The 17,351-nt window shown below is 40.5% G+C and overlaps 1 protein-coding gene across 5 annotated transcripts in view; it reads right to left on the bottom strand.

The window, feature by feature from the left end:
- The window catches only part of OSBPL10 (oxysterol binding protein like 10), a 726,220-nt gene that overhangs the window by 392,491 nt on the left and 316,378 nt on the right, over nucleotides 1-17,351 (bottom strand). For 4 of the 5 annotated variants that reach the window (XM_063922285.1, XM_063922288.1, XM_063922284.1 and 1 more), the window contains exon 4: nucleotides 3,765-3,956. The exons of the other annotated variant lie outside the window; for it this stretch is intronic. In XM_063922285.1, the coding sequence (XP_063778355.1) occupies nucleotides 3,765-3,956 (192 nt within the window). The remainder of the gene's footprint in view (nucleotides 1-3,764; nucleotides 3,957-17,351) is intronic. 5 annotated transcript variants of the gene reach the window in all.

Genomic DNA, 17,351 nt, shown 5'->3' on the forward strand with positions numbered 1-17,351 from the left:
ATTATACTTATTTTGATTTGCAGTACTGCAGTAATATATTATTTTAATTTCAACAACAAATAGTTCCCTATCAACGTTTATCCCAAAGAACATCCTGATAAATTATTCACATTTAGGTATTTACTCCTAGTATCTCAATACATTCGACATCTCTCTTTATAACCATTATCAAAGTTCCCTCTTTATTATTTGCATTTTCGTTTTGCACCTGAGAAAAATAAATTTTTGGCTTTACGCTGGGTGTGGTAAGCTGATCTCCTCATTTGGCTGCCTACAAAAATCTTCTCCATCCCCAATAATTTAGGATCAATGAAGATACCAAAATCTTTTATATTTAGAGCCTGCTGCGGATTTGGAAGCAAGGCAGAAAATGCATGTAAGTTTGTATTTGGAACAAACCATTTTGCCATGCAAGGGGAGGAAATACTTTAATATTTTTTTCTTTACATGCTAAATACTGTGTACTTTTGCATTTAGCCCACAAATGTTTGTTTTATTTTTACACTGCAATTTAGATTTCAGTTTGAACACCCCACCCAAATCTAACTCTCTCTGCCCCAACTGCAGTGCAACATGGTTTTGCCCAGTTGCTTGCTTTTTTGCTTTGCTTCCACAACTGAATAACCATCTTAGTGGCATTCAAAATATCCAGAATTAATAACTGAGTGAAAATTAGTGTATCCATAAATGAAAAAAGGAGAAAAGAAAATGTCGAAGAACGAGGCATCCGAACTTTAGCGATAGTAAAAATAAGCTGATGAACTGCTCTCCAAGGACAGAAAATTGTATGTATGCTCAGAATTTTCTCTCATTCTCACAGAATGAAGATGTTGCTACTGTATGGTTGTCCTTATAAGTAATGAGGTTTCATGAGCCAGGAATTCTGCCGTGTCATACTCCCAAGCAAGTTGATGGTCACATTTAAGAGGCGCTATGTCAGCAAGAAGAGCTAGTATATTATAGAAAGCAAACCCTTAGCATAAGACGGAAACCAACACAAAGAATCTAATGTGGAGTCGAATTAATTGGTATTATTACTGCGTATTTTGGAAAAATCATGTTTCTGGAATTTGGTATTCTTTAAGTTCTGAAAAAGGGTACAATATGGGTGTGAGTTTTAAGGGTGGATACACACTATAAGATTACTGTATCAGTCCAATCTTTCTGGTTGGAACAAACATCTGGTAATGTATGGGAGCAAATGACAACTGACCATCTGCTTCCAAACACTGGAAATCACGGACAGAAATGGACGTTCAGACAAATTGGTTAAATTCATTTGATTTAACCAATTTATTTGAACAACCATTTTCGCAGCTTTTGGGAGCAAATGGTTGATTGTCAATTGCTCCCATACATTACCAGATTTTTGCTTCAACTAGGGTTTTGGTAAAGCCCCATTTCCCATTGCTATATGCTGTTAGAAGAGTCTTAGGGCCATATTAATAAAAATATATTTGCAGGATATCCCCCGAAAACACCCATTTTCAGTAGCTACCAGCAAATATTAAGCATCACTTCGGTATATGTGCAGGGGACAGCAGAAGATATCGGTGATACAATATCTGCTGCAGTCCTCCATTTTTGACCACAGAAGCAGTCCCCAGAGGCTTTTATGAGGGTTGCTATAATGGCAAAATTTGCCAGGATCAGGTATATGAAGCTTGGTAACACATCACAGGGGCGTGCTCCTATCAGAGCCCTGTCTCTGCCTGTGAGTATACTCTGCCGATACTTAATATCATATTTATTGTTCGAAAAAAAGCTATATCTATCTATAGTCTAAACCCCGATAATACAAATAAGTGACTTACGTTTGTTAGCAAAAAGATGCCTGCCCTGCCTCTATAAAAATCTAATCTTTGTACATGAGAGAATAACAAGCAAAAGAACAGGAGTATATAACTCTGTGGGCTGGATTCAAATGTTCCCTCCCCTCCCTCCCTCTCGCGATTGCGCCCGCTGGCTACTATTCTAACGTTGCGATCACACCCACCGGCAGCTATTCTGATGTTGCTGCCGACGTTAATTTCAGCTCACTTTCCCCCGGGCATAGTGAGCTGAAATGCGCGTAAAGAGACCCGTTTGGGGGCCTTTTCATGCTCGTGCCCATTACTTTAGTTGGGTTTAGGTGCTTTGCGCGCCTAAACCAGAGTGTAATGGGTGTGATTAGCGTGATAAGTAGGAGCATTTGAATATCGCCCCTCGATCTCCCATCACTTTAGATGGGAGGTGGGGGTGCAATACCATTTGAATTCCCCCCTGTTTGACATATCTGCAACACTGATGAGCAGCCGCTGTGTGGTATTATTTACTTTATATAGCTGAGGCACTGGATTGAATAGCAGCTTAAAATCTGTTCATGTAGGTGGATATGTTAGGTCGACCAACACGCTTAGAATGTCGACAGTGACCATTCATCATGTTTGCATATATCAACAAGATGTTGACCTAACATTGGCCCAGCGGTTACTTACCTTCTCCCAGTGGCTCCAGAGTGTCCTAGTGCCTGTTCAGTTGAATTTTCTCTACCTATCCTTAATCCCTATTCCTAGTGCCTAACCCCCCTGCAGCCTAACCCTGACCTCATTCCACAGCCTAGCCCTTCTGATGGCGCCGAACCCTCAAATGTCAACACTGTGAACATGTTAATATTCTGAGCATTATGAATGTTGGCATAGTCACTGTGAGCAATATGACTGGATCCCGTTCATGTGATAAAATTCTCATTTATTCTCTTGTTCTCATTCTCTTGTTTAGAACTTTTTTTTAAATGTAACTGTATAAATATTGTAGACCTTGCAAGGTTATCGTCCATTACTCATGTGTGGTATATAGATCTACAATGTTTAGGTAGACAGTCAATAGATCGACATGCATTAGGTCAACAGGTACAAAAGGTAGGCAGATAAAAAGTTGACAGTAGTTAAGGTCGACAGGTACAAAAAGTTAACAGGGTGAAAAAAGTAGACATGACAATGATGGACACAAAAATGGTCAGTATGCTGAGAATGTGTTTTTTTAGGTCACATCTTCTATATTCTATTTTTGTGACTACTATCAGTCGCTGCACTCGCCACAGGTTACAATTCCCAGTCGATGTCCACATGGATAGTAAATCAAGAAAATGTTGGTAAAAGCTGTGAAACCCCCCTAAAAATGTGTCGACCATTGTCATGTCAGTCTTTTGTACCTGTCAACCGTAGGCATGGTCAACCTTTCAGCTTTGTATCTTTTGTACCTGTCGACCTAATGCATGTCGACCATTTAACGTCGACCTATTTACAGTCTACCTAGACATTGTAGATCTACCATCCAGATACCTCTTTACTCACATTATGCATTGTGAAATAAATTGGCATCTGCACGCCGTCCAGTGAGAAAAACTAGAGCAAAAACACCACAAAAAGAGACACATTCTTTTACAATATCTGCTGCAATTTTTTTCAGATACATTTTTTGTCTCACTATGCTGGCTACGTCTCTTGCCAATTTAAAAAAAACTTTCCAATAACAAAAAAACATATTTGTTTCTAAAGAAAAAAAAAAGAATAATCCTTTGTTGGCCTGTTTGACTTGTGTACTGCTGGGTCTTTATTATGTCGTAACCTACTTATAATGACCTGGATTTCTAACGTTACAATGGATGTTTTCTAAGTAGATCATCTCACCCACAGTGTACAGTGCCATTACCTGTGATTACTAGTGGCTCATTAAAGAGATATTTATGTCTTAATAAACATGGATATCAGTAATTTTCTGACCTCTTTGACTTCATGTAGATGGGCAGGATTCTGATTCTTGGACCTTCGGGCAGCTGCAGGGGACTTGTGATGTGTGATGGTGACAACGCTGGGGCCGCTGTGTGCCAGGTGCCTCTGGCTCCCAGGGGATGAGGAAATGGATGTTCCATGGGGAAGTAATGAAAGGCTTCTGGCTCTCTGAGACAATGAGCTCTACAAGAAGAATAGAGCAAGGACATATTATTATAGAAATGTGAGAGCTGAGATCAATGACTAGATGTCTTCAGTGCTCTGTGATAGGTCACCATGGCACTCTAGATAAGTTCTAACAGTTGTCTCTGCAGTTTTCATACTGTATATAGCTATAAAGTAAATGCGCTATATGATCTGGCGGTGGAGGATACATATTGTCTCAGCATCTGCACATTTATAAATCTTTAAAAGGGAAAGGCAAGATAAGCAGAAGAAAGAAAACACTAAGCTGCGATGGACGGCAGTGTTTTACTGTATAATCTTGCAAAGGGTTTAAAGGAAAGTAAGAAGATGCAGCATTGAAAGGGAAATATAGAGGTTTTTTTTAAAACACCATTACAGTTTCTTTCCTATAAAACTTACGGAATAAATGATTATCTTAATATATTATGAGTTATTTAATACTTACCTCCAGTTTTCGAAACATTTTTTCTTCAGTTAATCAATTATATTTTTACAGTATGATTACTTCATATTTCTCATCCCCCGCAAAATAAATATAAAAAAGATTTTCCTTTCTCCTCATGCCACCATTGATTCCTAGCCAAGTCATCATTGTATTCCCTTTGCCAAAGTCATTAAAGGTCATTCAAAAGCTTTGAGAAGTAATTTACCTATTTTTGCTTTATACCATATGTTTGTATGGGCAAGCATAGCATACTGTAACTGTCCAAGAAGCATGGGCTGTGGGGAAGCAATATGTATCTCCATCTGGTGGCATGAGCGGGACAGACAGGGGCATGCTGAATGTGACTATGGTGCAGGAGTTTGTCTGATAACATGCAAACTTGCTGGAATGAGATTTCTTGTTCGGGATGGAGAAACTTAAATCGTCTTAAATTGTGGTAACTTGGGTGCACTCCTGAATTACCAAGCTCCTGGATAATTTGCATTATTTGATTAATATTTTCACATGCTGTACGTCATTATAGAAAACTAGATTTTTAAATTGGAATACACGTAATAAGCCGCAATAATTATTTAAATTGAGAAATGCCTATTATAAAGAAATGAAAGTAAATGTGCAGGAGAAATCACAGTACTCAGTAAGTGGGGGGGCGGGGGGGGGGGGATTGTGATTTACTGTACATATGATACTGTATAGACTAGATAGAAAATGCAACATAAAGTTTAATATAAATGTATCTTATAGCATGAATGAATCTAATCGTGATGAAATACAGTGTGATTTTGGTAGCAAAAGGGAAGGATGCATTGTGAGGAACATGTTCTCTCTATGGTTTTGCATGTTTTCAAAAATGCCCTGGAAACAGAAGAATATGGTCATGATAGTAATATTATAGTTTGTAGGAAGACAAAAAGATGAAGATTGTGACTAGGGCAAGTGGGAGAAAAAGGGAAATAGATGATTATAATTTCTGATAATGTGCATTGTAATAGTTTCAGCTTTGACAATAGAGATAACAACAAAAAAACAAAGTGGCAACAGTAACCTGACATACTTGTAAAGAGCTCTGGGGCTGTGAGACCGGCAGTGGGGATCCCAGAGGTCAGCATACCGACCTCGGGATCCCGACCGCAGAATGTCGGCGGTGAGGGCGAGCGCAACAGAGTCCCTTGCAGGATCGGTGGTACACTGCACTCGCCACAGATTCTATACCTACTCTATGTCGTGGACACCCACAAGTGGGAATAGTCCCTGTTAGTCGGCTTGCCAACTGTCAGGCGTTTGATCACTCGGTTTCCTGCCATCGGCATGGTGACCGCCGTGATCCCACATCCCTGTGTAACTACTACAGCATGTCCCAGCATCTACGTTGTTATTACAAAGCTTTCAGATTTTAACATCTAAATGCTAACAATGGTTCAAATACAAGGGACAGACAGCTATGTGACTAGTAACTCATTTTAATCTTGCTGTGCTATGTTGTACAAGATGATGTTTGTTTCATTAATTCACTGAAGCAGACTTTGGAATAGAATTTTTATATAATATAATACATTAAAAACTAAATACAACAGGTCTGTGCCAGGCTCTCAATCATAAGTATAACATGCCTGCATTGTATAATTGATGAACCATACAAATTTTGTTATACAGGTTTGCTATGGTTGGTGATGTTTGAACATTGTTCTTCTTTCAGCTCTGTAAGGTTGTATTATGATATTGCTTACGTGTGGTGAGGACTTCTCTCTCCAAAGTTGGCTTCTTTTTAATTTTTTTAACATTTTTTATATCTTTCTTAACATACCAGGACTACACACTTGTAACTTTTTCCCTGTTTCAGCTTCTCTAATTGTGTTTTGATTTTATCCTTCTCTTTTGATGGAAGCGTATTCATTCTCTGCAGTTCCTAGATCTGGGGTAGCTGAAAGCAGGGATTGGTAAACTTAACTTGTTATATTTCGGGTGTCGGGGTCATAGTCACTACCCCCAATGTTAGGTTCAGATTCGCCATGTTGTGGCGCCTTGTATTGGCCCCAGGAGGGGTTATTTCGGTTTTCTTCTGTCATTCCTGAATGTGTTATCCTATTTTAGCCAGGAGTCTGTCATAGCTAGGAGTTGTACATGTGATGTCCTCTATTTTGCAGATCTTGTTACAGGTCGGATATGGTTAATATTGTTTAGATAAATGCTAGGGGCTGAACTCCCCTCAGAAAATGAGTCTGTCTCTTAATTATTTCCATAAGCTTGAAGACCAGATTGTTGCGGTTCAAGAGACACATTGTAAGAAATCGGCTCCGCCGCGCTTTAATGAGGCGAAATTTCCCCACTGCTATATGGCAAATGCCCCTCAAAAAAAGTAGCTATCCTTATTTCGCAACAGTGTGCGTTTGCCTTAACAGCACAACATGCTGACCCTGAGGGGAGATATTTAATTTTAATTGGCCAATTGGAGTACGTTGAGGTTATTCTAGTTGCTTGCTACTTCCCCAATACTGAACAGCTTTCTTTCAGTAGGAAGCTGTGTGCCATAATTCAGAAACAAAAGGTGCTGTTTTAATCTTAGGAGACTTTATTATGGTTCTGGACCCATTAATGGATAGATCTCCGAAACAGATACCTCGCTCGAGTCAGCCCTTTGAGTTTGCAAACAACTTTCGCCAGTTGTTGGAGGAATATGACCTCTTCGATATTTGGAGTACTAAGCACCCAACAGAAAAAGACTACACATTTTATTCTCATGCTCATGGAACTTATTCCAGGATAGACCTACAGTAGCTCTATTAGATCACCGGACTGTATCATCTATTAGCAAGGTAGATATCCTCCCTCTTGCTAAAAGGTAGTTATCTTGCTAAAAAGTAGATATCCTCCTGGTCCCTTCTGGTCAGATCACTCCCCTTTATTTTTAGCGTGGGATATAGAAGTGAGACAGGTGGCTCCTGGTCCATGGCGTTTAGGAATTCAGAACCTTTCTCAACTGGAGGCTCGACAGGCCATACACATCTCGTTAAAGTATTTCTTAAAAGAAAACGCACCTGATGAAACAACCATATTCAACTTTTAGTGTTCTCTCTAATCTGTGATGAGAGGCTCCGCAATTTAATCAGCAGCGAAAATTAAGAGAGACCACAAACATACTGTAGGTATGAACAGTTCGAAACTGAAGTAGCTAGAGTTGGGTTTGTGCATAAAGCAGACCCCTCTGATAAAGCGTTGTTTAAACTGTTACTTTGCGCTAGGGATAAGTTAAACGTTTTCTTCCTTACTGAAGTTTAACGTAATCTCAAATCGTCTCAAATAAAAATTTGACATAATTGAGAATCAGATAGTAGATTATTAGCTAGGAAATTGAGAGGTAGGAAAGCTAAAGAAAAGATTCTGAATATTTATTCGGCTAAGGGTATGAAGGTGTCTGACCCTGCTGATATAGCTAATGTGTTTGCGACATACTAGACCACATTATACAATCTTAAAGTTGACCCTTCCACTATCCACCTAATTCTATAGAAATAGAGAGTTTCCTTTCGGGACTTAAACTGCCATCTTTGTCGTCTTGCCTGTCACTCAGTTCCCATGGACACTGGAGGAAGTAGAGAGAGCTATAGCCTCTTCGCCCCCGGACCAGACGGGTACACATCTAATTTTTATAAGACTTTTAAAGCAGATTAGGCCCTGCTGCTGTTGTCCGTCTTCAATGAAGCTTCTGAGACCAAACGTTTTCCTAAAGAAATGCTGGGAGCACAAATTATTGCCATCCCTAAACCCAGTAAACCTCAAACTGCTGTTCAAAATTAAAGGCCTATAGCCTTGCTTAATACTGACGTTAAACTATTTGCCAAGCTAGTGGCTAACCATCTGTGTCCCCTTTTGCCAAATCTTGTTAACCTGGACCAGGTGGGTTTTGTGATGGACCGGCAGGCTCCAAACAACACACGCAGAGTATTAAATGTTATTAAGCACTGTAAAGTGAGGAAGGAACCTTTACTTGTTCTCACATTAAATGCTGGAAAGGCCTTCGACAGACTTAATTGGGGTTACCTGCAATCAACTTTTAAAAAATTGGGAGTTGATGGTAGGATGTTGGACTCTTATCTCAGCACTATACTCAACACCAACAGCTAAGGTTTTGTTAAAGGATGTCTGTCTTCAAGCTCTGATATCTCTAATGAGCGATGTTAATATTATTGATTGTAATTCCGGTCCTCTTTTGAAGGCTTTTGAGGGGTTGACTCGAGTGTGGATGATGCAGGAGGTGTCGTGGCTAGGAAGGATTGCAGCAGCAAAAATGGTATCTATTTTGGGCTATTACCAGCCACTCCCGAAGTCTATGTATAATGAGATTAATCAGATTCTTGTAAAATATGTCCACGTCTGGAGGGACTCGAAACCTAAAATTGCAAAAGTACTTTAGCTCGTTCCAAACTGGCGGCTGGAGTGGCGTTCCCAGATGTGGAAATATTTTATTCTTCTTGTCCAAGCAAGAGACTGATTAGAGCTGGAAGTTCCGAAACCTTAGGTTGTTATAGAAAGGGACAGTATTTAGCCCCTAGACCTTCCAGATCTATTTTGGTTGCCACCTTCTGTAACGCACACTCAGCTTGCAACCTGTACTGTGGTCAATACTACAATGAAGACATGGCACAAGTTGGCTTCTTCCAGTGATGAGATCACCCTGACGTTTTCCATGTTAACACTAAAATCCTTAACGTCTATAATTGCGAATTTATCATTAGACACTTGGATAAGGGACGACACAGATAACATAGGAGACTTATTTCTGGAGGACAATTTAGCATATTTTTCTCACTTTCAGGAACAATATAGGGCTCCAAAGCAAAACTTCTTTTAATACTTACAACTGAGGAGTTGGCTTCAATCATTTGTTCCCTAAAGTCCGATTTGGGCACTTTTCATCAGATTTCGACGCATCTGACCAAAAAATCTGATGAAAAGTGTCACATCGGATGGCTCCTCCGATTCAATGTATGGTCCTGTTTTAGATATGTCTGAGCTATAGATCTTTAATGGTGCACCAAGGATTTATCTGAATCTGAAGAAATCAGGTGCATATCGGAGTGTTTTATTTTTACTTCAGATGTATAGCATCAGATTCATCTGAAGCGTCACTTGATTGGCATCTAGTAGCCCAGCCTATTATATTTAAATATCCCATCAGATCAATCACATGTAGCATGTGTGAATCAGATATATCTGATGCGATCTGTCGGTACATGACAGATCACATCAGATATATCTGAAGTGAATCTAGTGAAAATTTAATCCCAGGATCTGATCTGGTTCCCGGGAAGCTGCTGGGAGAGATCAAGAGAAATCTGATGTGACACGCAGCTCAGACAAGTCAGCCTAGTGGATGGGAGCCTTTACCTCTTAAGGAACCAAAGTTTCCCCCACTTATTAAGGCCAGATTTAGTGCTTCTTTGCATAAAGGTGGAATTTCCTGGTGGTACCAGTACCAACTCTCAGTTGGCAGGAAAGGTAAACTTAAAACTCAGATTCTGTGGGAGCTTGACCTCTCTAGGACATTCCAGGATGAAGAGTGGGATACTATATTTAGTAATTGTTTTAAACTTTCTAGATGCATAAACAGAATTGTTCTTCAAATTGATCCAGAGGGCATACTTCAGTTTGGAGCGGCAACATAAAATATGTCCCTTTATCTCTAAACTATGTTGGAGGAATTGTGGGGGAGAAGGAGATATTTTTCACATCTTTTGGGCATGCCCCATCCTTCAGCCGCTTTGGAGTGAGGTGTTCCATATAGAAGGAAAGTAGTTGGTATGGAGGTTCAGGCAGACCCTGTATTTGCGTTGTTTCACCTTGACACCGGCCATTTGTCCCCAGGTAAAAGATATATTCTTTGTCACATCTTAGGAGCCACTAAAGCCTCTATTGCTCAAATGTGGATATCGGCATTGATCACAAGTATTGAATCTATCAAGCATAAAGTACATCAGCATTATATGTTCATAAGAGCAGAGGTTAAATACTCCTCTTATTCAGACTCTTAAAGGCCCCCATCCACTACTGAGACTTGTTTGTACTGAAAGTCGGATCCGATTTTCCCCCGACCTTCCCGGCAGCTTCCCAGGGGAGTCCTGCGATTATGATTTGCAACTGAGTGGTTTTTTTTACATCTGATGACTCGCATCTGATTGTATACAAATGCATTCTGATGTGCACCTTCTCCTCCGATTGCGATAAATATTCATGGCAGCCATGCCTATCTGCGACTCCAATCTGAGGAGCACAGGAATGAACCTCGGATCGGAGTTGGAGCAAAATGACATGCGATGTGACACTTTCCATCCGATTCATCAAACAGAAAGCTCAGAATCGGATGAAAAGTGGTCATATCGCACTAGTGGATGGGGTCCTTAACACATGAAGTGGCTAGTGTTGACTACTTATAGAGAACAGAGGGCCATTCAACAATCTATAGCAGTCCAATTAACACTGCCGTTCTAAATTCTCCCCATTCCGATCAGAAATATATTTGGTATACTATCTAATTTAAGGATTTGTATTGAATACTTGTTGGTTTGAATTGATGTATATGAATATGACACATATGTCTCTGTGGATACATTCTTCCTGGCTCCCCTAATGTCTTCCCTTTTTATTTCTTGTATCCCCCATGTACTTTTGTGAATCTCAATAAAAATAATGTTTAAAAAAACAAAACTAAATACAACACATCCAGTAATTGAAGCAGCAACATCCTACAAGGACAGAGCCAGGTTCAGCTGAACAGCTCACGGTGCCCTAATGACTGATATACTAAAATGCACTAAGGGGGATATCCAGTTACCGGTGAAATAACATCGGATCTGAAAAACGGCCATTTTTCTGACTTTTTTCCGATGCTTCACAGATTTTTTTTTTTGCAGGCCATCTAATATGGATCACCCGTGAAAAAAATAAAAAGCTGACCTCCTGAAAACACACAGGTTCAGTGAAATCTGTGTGTTTTTGGTAGAAACAGCCCCATTTTCAAGTTTTCCGTGGACTTGGTTGCGCCTGCCTGAGGCAGGGCAGGCGATACAAAATCCCTGATAAGCCACGTCTCGTGCCGGCTTATTGGGGCTGATTAGATAGCCCCCGGCGGGACAAATAGCCCTAGTAAATTACCGGGGCTTATTGGTTATTCCCCTAAGTAACCATGAAATGTTACCTATGTTGCATGGTTACCCCCTTTCTGTATAGTCTATACATGTTTAATAGGCTGCTTCTATTATGCTGTGTCAGCAAAAGGTGTCTGATGGTGGAATGCAAGAATGGCTAAATATAAGGTCACATTAGATTGTATCACACTCTTGTGAGCTAAGTGCAAAATAAATTGTAATTCAATTGTTAATATCTTATTTAACATTGGTTAACTTGATTAATTGCTATTGTTCATTAAGGATGAAACATAAAATAATTATGCAATTTCCATGGAATGGACATCAAATTATCTTTATTTTAACAGACTGTAATTCTGTGAAATTGACGAAAAGGCATGACTAGTAGGTCAACTCATATCACTGGCATACCAATAAAAAAATAAAACTAGAAAAAAAACTGTCAGTCTAAAATAACAGTTACATACAGCTTCACACTCATTTAGGTCATGACCTATACGCAATTTAATTTTGTCATTTTCCTTCATGCGCTATAAATGTCCAGTAAAAATACTATATAGCCACAAATTACTGGACACAAAGAACGATTGCATATTTTAAGTAAATGGTTGTATTGCTTGCCAATGTAATGTACAAACACCAAAAGGAAAGGGCCTCCTTGTGGCCACATTAATAATTATCTGAAAGTATTCTGCTTTTTCAAGGTCTTTCAGTAAGTCTGTTTTTTTTTTATCCCTATTCAGATGTTTCTTTATAAATCTACATAATCATAAGAAGCTTCATTCTTCTTTTCTAGATAGTTTCAGCATGCTTGGCTAAATTTCATGATGGGGGGGGGGGGGGGGGGGTTTGGCAGATATTATCTACCATGCACATTCCAGTTCATAATTCAAAGCAGTTTATCCCATCTACATTGTTTTCCCATACAAATTCTGGCATCAACGCTAGCTGAAAACAGCAAAGAGCCAGCATTACATAATATAGTCAAACAAGTTCAAATTCACATATAACTCTTTTTAGCAATGCATCACTGTGGGCACAACCAACGCTGCCTCTGGGCTAAAGTAAGTGCAGAAATTACTTGTGGCTAAATGGATCAACTCCTGAGCATGTTATCAAGGCATATAAACCTCACTTGTTTCTACCTGTATAACAAAGAGGTACAAGCAAAAAACATGCAAGGTTTTCCTACTATAAATATCCTTCATGTGCACCTGCTGAAGTTCTGTTACAGCTACTTTAATAAATAGTATTAAAGTTAGCAGACTAAACACCTCTGAAATGTATTTATACTTTCTGTAGACCAACCTAACCCTTAATGATACCTTCAGAAATGGTCATGAAGGAACATAACCCAATCTACAGCAAGACACGTTCACCAGGTAGATACTGTTCATGATTCTAAACTAAACACCCTGTACAGTTAACGCCCTGGTTACAAAAACCAAACATTAAACAGTAACTGACCATATGTGTTTCGACCACTGTCATGTCGACCATTTGAACCTGTTGCTCTTTTGTACTGTCAACCTTTTGACCATGTCGACCAAATGCATGTTAATCAATAGGGTGTATACCTAACATCCGGATGCAGATGTAACATGTGCAGCGAGATGTAGATTTGGGTGGGGTATATTTTTTCTGTGCAGGGTAAATACTGGTTGCTTTTCCATGTAGCATTATTAATCACTGCAATTTAGATTTCAGTTTGAACACACCCCACCCAAATCTAACTCTCCCTGCACATTACATCTGCCCCACTTGCAGGGCAACATGGTTTTACCCAGTTACTTGCTTTTTTCATACCACCCAACTTCTGTCCCGTGTAAATAGGGACACGTCGCGCCGAAGGCGCACCCGCGGGCCCAAAAGGGGGCGGGGCTTTTGGTGGAGGGGCGGGGCATCACAGTAAGGGGGCGGGCCTGTTGTCGCGACCCCCCGTTTTCCTCATTTTGGGGGCGTGTCCAGTGCTCTATGAGCTGCTGGACAGCCCCCGGCTCCCCTCCGTGCGGCATCTATTCAGCGTGATCACCGGCTGCTTTGCAAAGCACTGCGACCCGCGGGAGGGACAGCGGGACAGTGTCCAATTAGCGGGACTGTCCCGCTGAAATCGGGACAGTTGGGAGGTATGCTTTTTTTGCTTTACTTACAAACATGAATCAAGCCCAGAATCATTGTACATAACAAAGGGATTGTTTAAGTAGATAAAAAAAAGTAATGAACAGGCCTATATAGTTCTCATTTTCTCATTAACAAACAGTCCAAAGTAAAACCTCTTATAGTAGATGATCCCATCATGATTCCAAAATAAAACTTTGGGGATATATTAATAACAGTATGTTATATTTTTTCCAAAATTTTAAATACTTGGCATTTTGAGAAAATCAAATTTTTGATTTTGAAAATGTATCATTTTTAATTTTTATTGATACAGCTGTGCTATATATTATATGAAAGCCTACAAATAGAGGTCATAGGCGTGCGCAGCACATTTTATTAGGGGGTGCACTATTGGAGGGGCGTGTCTAGCACCGCCTACATGGTGTGTCTAGCACCGCCTATTGGGCGCGTTTAGCACCGCCTACATTTTTCCGTCTGGCTGGCCTGGCCAAATCCAGTAAGTTACAAAATAAGAAAAAAAAAATTAGATCTGTGGGTGCAATCCAATCACAATGCCACACACCGTAATGCCCAATATACAATGCCAAACACCGTAATGCCCATTACACCACACACCGTAATGCCCATTACACATTATGCCACATACCGTAATGTCTATTACACGTTATGCTACAAAATGTAACACCCATTATGCGTTATACCACACACTGTAATGCCAATTACATATTATGCTACACACAGTTATGGCCCTGACACCATTTTATGCCCCATACACAATAATGCCCCTTACAAATGATGCCATACAGTAAGGCTTCTAATTACTTTTAAATTACCTGCCTGATTTCAGGGGTCACATGCTTGTCGCCAAGGGTTTCATGCACGTTGTCAGGGGTTTCATGCCCTCGGTTCCATGCTCGCAGGGGTCTCATACTCGTTGCCAGGGGTTTCATGCGCGTTGTCAGGGGTCTCCTGCCAGCTGCCTCAGTAAAGTTTGGGAGGGTGGGTACTGAAAGGGTTAAAGCTCGTCTCTGCTTCAATGTCATAGAATTGCTTGTGTTATAGAACTTAATGTTCCAGCACATTCCTTGCTACTGTCCTTGTCTCTTATCTTTTTTATACCGTGTGAACAACCTCCCTATTTGAAATACAAACTTGCCCATATATGCATATCCTTCCACTGCGGCAGTTCCTAGCCAATCATGTTATGTTAGCCCCTTTTTGTGTTCTGTCCAATTAGTTATCGACTTGGGATATACACGCCCTAAATCCTTTCTTTTATATACTTTTGTTAAACGAACAATAAACAGTGTGAATCTTTACTGCTTGTGTTGTGCATGTTCCTTGTGGCTAAAGGTTTACACTCACAGACGTCTGAGAGGCCATCACATCGAGGGTTAAAGAATATAGGGGCAATCCTTTCAAGTGGGGGCTCCGTCCGCGATTCAGTGATCGTCCCCGAATGGTAAGATAGAGAATTTATTGTCTGTCTTTGCCATACGGGATTGCGGTCATACACTGAAGCTGAATCCGTGTCAGTGTTCTGGGAACACGTGACCAAACATCTTTAATGTCTGGGACTTAAAGATACGTCTGAGAAGGGACCAGGGGTCCAAGCGCAACTCTCCAAAGACGTTAGTATCTGGGATACTTAAAATAGACCTGGGAGTCTATACATAACGTGACGTTAGTATCTGGGATACTTAAAATAGACCTGGGAGTCTATACGTAACGTAGAGAATACCTCGATTTGATCGTCTATATATTCTTGTATGTTTGTAGTGAGATAAGTTCTTATATTTGATCAGACGGCTGGTAAGTTTTCGTCTGCCAGATATCTTTACTCAAACACTTTTCCTGCTTCCTGTTTAAAACGCTGTATTTTTCTGACATCTTGTACGAATGGTAAGTATCGTACACGTCAAAAGATTTCATGTTCTCACTATACAGATAATATTGTGATATTGTCAATGACTAATTAACTGGTTAGCTGATGCATGTATAGTAGAGTGTTGTAAATTTTAGATATTTTCTTTTAAAGTTGTACTGTTGATTTATATTACTGTCTGACAATGGGCTCTAGTCAGAGTAAAAAAACTACATATCCCCCGCCCCTCCCTGGTGAGACATGCAAGATGTATGTCGCCCGCAACTCTACCTCAGAGTATTACTTAGTTAACCCCTGGGTGGATAATTTAGCAGGGTAGACAGAGAAAGCAGGACAGGACCCATTCCTACGGGAAGGCAGTAATTACCCTTTCTATATGGAGGATTAAAAAAAATGTCAGTTCCCAACAGCACAGAAGCGAAGAAGTGAGAAACTGTAAGTCTTTGAAATCCCTCTCGCCTCCCCCTTGCATTCCAATGTATCCTGCGCTCGGAGACACAGATCTCTTGGCAGCAGTAACCCTTTCACACCAGATGGGATCGCCTCCAACTCCACTGCTGGAGGGTGCGTCCACTAGCTCTATCCCTAACGCACCAGTAACCCAGAGTTTAGATAATAGTAAAACACTGTCCCAAGCCCACTATTACCCTCGATGGCTGTATATCTTATTTGCGCAAAGCTTGCAAAGGACGCAGCGATACACATATGAAGGAAGTCTTTAAAACCCGTGCTCCTTTGCCTGTGCTTTTTTGCCTGTCGCTGTAGCTTGTAAACAGAAACCTTCGGAGTCTGTTACTGAGTTTTGGAAAAGGTTTAAGGACTGCTGGACAGATGACGCTGGCTTACCTTTGCTTAACTCAGAAAGCTTACTCATTTCCACCTTCATTAACAACCTTCTACCTTCTGTCATAGTTTCTGTTAAGCAAAATGTCTTTTCCTGGACTTCTGATAGTACGATAGATTTTGAAAAAAAACATCTGTATGAGAAAGAGGCTGCAGGGTGTTTTGATGTAAAGAAACCTGCGCCCACTCATAACTATCAGAACTCCGGACGCTTTGACAGACAGAACCAACCCCGCAGTCAGGGAAGATTCCAAAGACCCCGCGCACTGACGGGGCCCGGAGGAGGGTATCCCAGCCTTTATTCAACTCACCCGTCATAGTAAAGATTCACCTCTGCTGCCACTTATTATAAATGGAAGTAAAATTCCCTTTTTAGTGGACAGCGGTGCAACAACCAGTGTTTTGTGTTCTGACCTATGCAGTATCCCCTCTCACCAGAAAAGATAGAAGGTCTCCGCCCCATGATACAGCAATTCTTACAACAGGGTATTCTCAGACATATTGTATCACCATACTGTACTCCTGTGAACCCTGTTGCCAAAGCTGATGGCAGTATAAGATTTGTACAGGATCTCAGAGCGATCAATCAGTTAATTGTCCCAATTGCACCAATTGTTCCAGATGTAAACTCACTCATTTCTGCAATCCCTGCAGATGCTGCGTTCTTCTCTGTAATTGATTTGAAGAATGCCTTTTTTCAGCATACCTGTAGATTCACAGACACAATTACTTTTTGCCTTTTCTTTTAAGGGTAAACAACTTACCTGGTGCAGATTATTGACGCACCTGTTGTCTCCAGGCCACATTGGGGCCCTGGCAACCTCACCATGGTTCAGTCCTACTACAGTATGCAGATGATCTGCTGCTCTGTAGTCAAACTGAGGAGGCCTGCCGAGAGGATGGTGTTTCATTACTAAACTGGCTTTGTGAATGTGGACACAAGGTGTCCAAAACAA

The sequence above is a fragment of the Pseudophryne corroboree genome, chromosome 5, assembly GCF_028390025.1.
Source record: "Pseudophryne corroboree isolate aPseCor3 chromosome 5, aPseCor3.hap2, whole genome shotgun sequence".
NCBI classification, from domain to species: domain Eukaryota; kingdom Metazoa; phylum Chordata; class Amphibia; order Anura; family Myobatrachidae; genus Pseudophryne; species Pseudophryne corroboree.